Source organism: Nicotiana attenuata, chromosome 10, assembly GCF_001879085.1.
Source record: "Nicotiana attenuata strain UT chromosome 10, NIATTr2, whole genome shotgun sequence".
NCBI lineage: Eukaryota > Viridiplantae > Streptophyta > Magnoliopsida > Solanales > Solanaceae > Nicotiana > Nicotiana attenuata.
Window position 1 is genome coordinate 32,037,066 of NC_031998.1, and position 7,322 is coordinate 32,044,387.

General features: G+C 37.9%; 1 protein-coding gene across 1 annotated transcript; it reads right to left on the reverse strand.

Annotated features, from left to right (window-relative positions):
• LOC109233896 (auxin-responsive protein SAUR32-like) lies at window positions 6,073-6,726 on the reverse strand. The gene has a single exon (XM_019399746.1). It carries the CDS (start codon window positions 6,675-6,677, stop codon window positions 6,273-6,275), a length of 405 nt encoding a protein of 134 aa, XP_019255291.1. The 5' UTR covers window positions 6,678-6,726; the 3' UTR covers window positions 6,073-6,272.

Below are 7,322 nucleotides of genomic sequence, written 5' to 3' on the forward strand. Positions count from 1 at the left end.
CACTCACTCTAGGCCTTCCAACGTGGGAGTGTGTCCTTTGGAAGCGACAAGAAGGCTATATTCTTGGTGGTGGCAAAATTGACAAAACACTCTCCCATGCAATTGAAAATGTGTACTATGTGAATGGATTGAAATATAGCTTGTTGAGTGTGTCTCAAATCTGTGTTAAGGAAAAATGAAGTGAAGTTCTTGTCCGAATCTTGCACTTTCACCAATCTTAAAACTGGTGAAATGGTATTGATAGCCAAGAGATTCAAGAATATATATGTTGCAGACCTTGAGTCACTGAATGGTGGTGATCTAACATGCCTAAGTGTCATTGATGATGATGTTCAATTATGACGAAGATGACTGGGGCATGTGAGCTTTTATTTGTTGAACAAGTTGGTTATGGAGGACCTGGTTCATGGCCTGAAGCAGTCAACACTGCCTGCTACTTGATTAACAAGTGCATGATCAGGTCCCTTCTTGAGAAGTCTCTCTATGAACTGCTCAATGGGAGAAAAGCCAAGCTGACTTACCCGAGAGCCTTTGGATGCAAAATATTTTGTTCTCAACAATGGTGGAAAAGGGTCACATAACAAAGAAGATGAAGATGGAGAATTGACAAATGCTCCTGATGAAGCTATAGATATTGCAAATGGAAAGACTGATTTGATGAGTCAAGTCAAGCACAACGGTGAAGGAGATGCAGTAGAATCTCCAAAAGGCACAGAGCAACCTGGTCTCTCTATCACCTCGACTTAAGTTGAACATAGGGTTGTTGATGCTGCATTAGGTACTCTTGATGCAGAACAAAAGAATGGAAGTCATAATCTTGCTAATGTCAATGATGATTCACATTTGGAGGAACCTGGTCCTTCAAATTCTGAAGTTCAGTATCTAACTAGAAGCAAAAGAATTCACATCCCTTCGAAATGTAATCACATCCTTAGACTCTGGTACTCAACCTAGTTCTAAGGCAAGGAACATGTTTTCCCTCTCAATGTTCTTGTCTCAAATCGAGCCTAAGAACATCAAAGAAGCATTGAAAAATGCTAACTGGATAGCTGCTATGCAAGAAGAACTCCATCAGTTGAGAGAAACCAAGTGTGACACCTGGTCCCTAGGCCTTCATATAGAATAGTGATTGGAACCTGGCCCAAAACACTCTTACATAAAGGGTGCCAAGGGAATTTTGAGGTATCCTTAGGGAACACAAGACCTGGTCCTCGTCTATTTTTCAGAAGGTTCTTTTGACCTGGTTGGATATGCCGATGTTGATTATGTTGAATATCTGGCGGATAGAAAAAGCACATCTGGAACAACACATTTTCTAGGGTCATGCTTGATCTCATGGGGTACAAAGAAACTAACTGTGTGGCTCTTTCTGCTGCTGAAGCTGAATATGTAGTTGCTGCTTCTTGTTGTGCTCAACTACTACAGATCAAGCAACATCTTGAAGACTTTGGTGTATTTACAGTTTGAACCCGGTACAACACAAGAGGACAAAGCGCATTGATATGCGACATCAGTTTTTGAGGGATAATGTTGTAAAGGTTCTGATTTGTATGAAGCACTGGAAGACGGAGGACCAGGTGGTAGACATCTTCACCAAGGCGTTGAGCAGTGACACTTTGAAAGAAATCGTCTGGAGTTGGGGTTGATCAAGCTTAACTAAGGACCTGGTCCCTCGATGATTGACTATGTTAAGAAGGAAGGTACAATGCTAAAAAGTGTTTTTTGGCGACATCAAACTCAAATCTATACTGTTACTAGTATAACATGGCAGTTTCAGGACAAAACAAGTAAGAGTTACATTGACCTTCTGGGAGTCTTTGATCAAATTTTTAAAAACCGTCAAGGAACTTGCCTGTGACAGGTTAGTAGTCTCTTCAATACTTATATGCCTTTTTAAACTGGTGAAGTGTAATGTCATTAATTTATTCCCAAAATGTTAAACCTTTTTTGAATGACCCGTTGCCCCGAAAAACCATTTCCTTCTCTCACACCCAAACAAAACTGATTTTTTTCCTCAAAACCAAATCAACCTTATCTAAAAAAAGAATCCTTCTCTCCAAATATGCCGGAAGTGAATCCAACTCTGTCACCTTCCAAAATCCTAACTCCATCTTAATCGAAACCCAAGAAGCCTTTAGTAGATTTTGATGGGACTTTAACTGAAAAGGAATGGGGTAGATCTTGTATTCTAGAAAGTGAGACCGAAATTGATGTTGGGTTTGTAGAAGCCTTGAAAAATGGAGCAATTGGTGAATGTGCCGGAAAAAGGGGGAACTGAATGAGGGAACTGGTCCCTCAAATCCTTCTTAGGATGTTAATTCTGATGATGATCTTTTTCTCTTGGGTTCTGTGCTTAAACTAACCTCTGATCCAGTAAAAAGGATTGAGAAAAGTAGGTTGATTCATGATGAAGTGTGTGACCTGCTGATATGGTGATTGTGGAAGAGAGAATAAAGTGGAAAAATCTTTATTTGTGAGAAAGAATTCAAAAAAAATGGAGCAAAGGAAGTTGGCTGAGAAAGATGCAGTAGATGATAAGTCTGAACAAATTGAGAAGAAGAAGAGGGAGACATGGCCACTTAGCGAAAGAAAGGGTAGTGTGAGTGAGGAACCTGGTTCCTTACAGAAGCAAAAGGTTGAGTTATCGGGTTTTGAGAGATAGAAAACTCTGATTTCTCAAAAAGTGTTGTTAGGTAGAGTGTTGACTTTGATATTACTGAAACTGGAGGAACTTCTTGACATTGTTGAGTTATAGAAATAGAATCACCTCTTTGTTCCTCTAAGTCCCAACGTTTATGAAGAAGAAGTAAAAACTTCTATGTTGTATGTGTTACTCTAATGCTATGTGTGCATGGGACTGAGCTTGTTCTTGATGAGGAGAAGCTTGGGGAGATTCTAGGTGATCTGATTGATGGTTCAGCCTGCTCAGATTGGTAGAGAACCAGGTCCCCGTGGACCCTTGGAAGAATAGAATGCTAAGTTGAAGGGTGAGAATGAAAGATTGAGGAAACAGGTGGAGGAACTGAGAGAGCAGATGATCATTGATCAAATGATTGTGAATGAACGAATTGACAAGCACATCAAGGCCTTATCCCCTTACTTTTCTTCCTGCCCAGTGATCCATGTCTTTAACTCCTTCCAAATTCCCTCGAATTCATATGTTTTTGATGACATTGGTACTTTAGTTGTTTAAATTTTCATATTCTGTATTCTTGAAACTACTATACTTTTGTTATAATCACTTTACTATGGGCAATCACTCTATTTTATGCAATGACATTCACTTGTTGTTCTTGTTATTGTTTATGATGTGTTGCCCAAGTGGCATGAGTTAATGTTGTTAAACTTCTTCTTGGTTGTGCTTCTTTTGTTATTCTTTTCGTTGATGCCAAAAGGGGGAAGTTATACAGATGTCAACATGGGGGAGGAACATAATCGAATTGATATATTGTGTTTTGCATGAAAGATAGCTCTGCTTCGCAGGGGGAACGTTGCTGATAACATGTTAATTCTAGGTCCGATCCGTAAGGAAACATGTGAGGACTCTGCTTCTCAAGGGGAACATTAATTTTGGGTTTGTCATCACCAAAAAGGGGGAAATTGATAAGTTATTTTATTTTGTGTCTTGATGATTCGCCAAACAATCTTGAAGAACTACTTGTGATCAGTTCCTTTGGTCTGGTTCTCATAGGGAATATGGCTGATTCATAGGGGGAACAATGTGGAGATCTGGTTCTCAGGGGGAATATCAATTCTAAGTTTGTCATCATCAAAATGGGGAAATTGATAAGTTATGCGTCTTTTGTTTTGATAATTTGACAAACTTCATGAGAGAACCAGATAAGGAACCTGATACAATTAGTTCTCTTACGTTTAGAGTAACTAGTCAGAGGTGTGGTTCAATTATCAACAAAATCAGATAAGGGAATAGCAGAGGGAAAGATATGGATCAGTTCCCCTAGTCGTCGTATAGGCAACTCTACAGCTTTAAACATTCTCAAGACCTTAATATCATAAGGTTCCAGGTTGGGATCCAGTTTGGGATATGGCTCAACTCTTCAGAGTCATAGGAAGAGCTAAGGGAACAGGTCCCTACCAGTTCCCGAGGTGACTGTACAAAGTCAACTCTCCAGTTGGAAAGTTGCTACCTGCACACGCTACAGTACGGGAATAGTGCAGCAGTCAACTTTCTGTGGAAAGCTTTTTACCTACCTTGCTTACATCATCCAAGTGATGTCACAAATCAGATATTAACATCAAGCAAAGGTAAAATAAATCACTTGCACATTCAAGAACTTATCAAGCATTCTCTCAAGTGTGTGTCCATCTTGCAAGTGATTCTCAAGGGCATCAAGAACAAAGAACAACATAGCAACGGACCAGTTCCCCATATTGAGTTATTATATGTCCTTAGTTGTGTTGTATCTTTGTTGAAGTTCTTACTTGTAATTCCTATTTGGCTTACTTAGAAGCATTGTGTAGGAAACCCTTTGTAAATCATAAACCCTTGTGTTTGTGTCTTGGCTAGAGTTAGTCGAGTTGTGAAGTCTTTGTAATAGAGTTATTACAAAGTGGCTTGTAATAGTGTTGTTATAAGTTAGTGAGTGATTAAGTCTTTGTAATAGAGTTATTACAAAGTGACTTGTAATAGTGCAGTTACAAGTTAGTGGGGGATTAAGAGGTTACTTACTAGGTTACAATAGGTTGTAATCTAAAGATTGCTCAGTAGTGTAGTTGAAATCCTACAAGGGTAGGTCGTGGTTTTTAATCCCGTTGAGCTAGGAATTTTCCACGTAAAATTCCTCTGTGTCATTTACCTACTGCAGTGTGCGCGTATTCTTTATTTACTGCCAATTTACTGTGGGAACAGATAGAGAACATGGTTTCCTATACTATTTGATTTTATAGTCTGTTGCTTACTGTGGGAACTGATAGAGAACCTGGTTCTCTATACAGTTTGGTGGAGGCTTAGTTTCTGTCACATAGTAATAAGAAGATGACAGAGCTTTTTGAAGAAGATTAGAGAAAGATGGAAGCATGAGGAAGTTAAGTGCAAAGAGGTTAAGAAAGCTTATGAAGTTGTTAGAAGTAAAAAAGAAGAATGAGACAGATAAGTAAAGGTTTAGACGGCTAAAATCGTGGTCATGATTACCTCGAGAACCGGCGACAATATAGCTAAATCATAGGGTAACACGTGTTCGGAGTATTAAATGCGAGGAGACATGCATCTTATCAAGCGTTAGAAACTATTCAGAAGGGTTTAGAAAATTTCTAGCCAAGAAAGGAATCTTCACCAACTTTCCAATAACACAAAGATGTGCCACCGGAAAGCAGGTGTATCTGTATAGGGTAAAATTGATTTACGTTAAATGGTCAAATGACGGCGTGACACGTGGAATCGGAGGCGAACGGAAGATAAATCGACTAGAAACCAAGACCGAGGACAACAGCTTCGATTGGTACCGGATAGATCCCAAAGGGAACGCGGTCAACGGAAGCAAACGACTGTTTGTCACCAGATGGCATTTAGTGAAGAATATTCCTCAGTATTAAATATGCAGCCATTGCAGAGAATTTTGGCATTCATGGCATGCCGTTACATATTAATCAATTGCCCCCTTTATTGTCATTCAAGAGGGGCTTGATCAAGGAACTTGCTCCTTATGTATAGCTATAAATAGTGGCTTCAACAACCATTGTAACACACGAAATCTCTGTCAAAACTTATGCTACAATTTATTCTCAAGCTAAATAATACAACTTTATTTTCTGTCTAAGTACTGTTCTTATCACAGTCTCCGGAAGCCTTGCTCCCGGAACCAGGCTTGCTATTTCTTTTGATTTCATTGCTAAGTCTTGCTTTTTTCATTTAATTTATTTATTATTTTGGGAAAATCAGTTCGCTTATTCATAAACCACGCAAAAAAAATTGAACTGTACCGTTTTACGGGTAAACAGACATATAATTACAACATAAGTATAAATCGCCTCAAGGAAAGTAAAGAATATTAGGAAAAACGTTTTAATTACCCATATAAAATGGAAGGTGCCATAGTACTCCTTGATCAGACAGTTACATTAACACCATTTTACTACTATAATCCAGATGGCATAGTAATCTTGTGCTTAACACAAACTAAGTTTTATTTTAAATTGTGAAGGGGGCCAATAATAGCCAAAGAGTTTAAGTTAATTTAGGAGTAATAACTAAGTCAAAACTAGCTATGGTGTACACATATCTGATGTATAGAGAATGAACTATTTCCAAATAATTAAACTGCAAAAGAAGTGATATTCCTTCCAGTCTTGAGTTGCAGAATCTGCTGTAATTCCTCGGCACGACAAGGAATTTCAAGAACACCCTTTTGTACGAATCCATATTCATCTTCAGCTTGCTTCAGTAAATTCAAGAATGAAGGATTTGCAAGCCAATGCAGCTCAACTACAAACCTCTTTGGCTCCTCCTCAGGATTCACTGTGAAAACAGCAAAATGTCCTTCTTTTACATCATTAGGAACCACTTCATCATTTGCTCTCGGCGTTTCTACAAATTCACGAACAGCTTCATGAGTTTCGTGTCTAATAATTGATTTGGGAATTAGTTGAAGATGAGTCTTGAGCTTTCCCATAATAAGCTTAAGTTTGACCATGCAATTTGTTCTTTCTTTCCTCATCATCTTATATTTGTTGAATCTGCTTTTGGGTTGTGATGATAATTGTACTAGGATTTGTTTTGCTATTCCCAAAGAGATTGAGAAGGCAATTTATACAAGCAGTTGAAGGAAATAAGAAGCAGATGAAACTTCTAAGATGTTGAGCTCATAGGGTCCATTCCATGTGCTAGCAAGTTGCAACACATTGTAACGTCAATGAATGCAACATCTAATTAATTTTTTTCTGTCGTTTCTTTAAGAAAAATTCTGTGTGTCTCTCTCTCTGTTACTCTCTTCTGATCATATTAACAAAATTCAAAGTATGTGGGTTAATTTTCTACTCGAATTTTGATATAAATTGCCGTAGAAGGATCGAATTGTATCCGAATTTTTTCAAATAAACTTTACTTGTTCTAAAATAGCATATGAAAGTACTATATCGAAGCAAAAAAAAAAAAAGACCCATATAAAGTACTATATATATTACAATAATTAATAGCTTAAAATATTGAAACAACACTTAAAAGGATAGTTAAGGAAAATTTTCTTTAAACAGAACACATGGAATAGAATTTTATATAAGTTTGCATTTTAGATTAATTTCCTTGGACGTTAATGGAAACGCGGTACCATATTATGATTGAGCTTCCCAACCTCTGCATTTAAAAA

Coding starts and splice junctions, on each gene's coding strand:
- LOC109233896 (XM_019399746.1), bottom strand. CDS start 6,677: ATGATGAGGAAAGAAAGAACAAATTGCATGGTCAAACTTAAGCTTATT.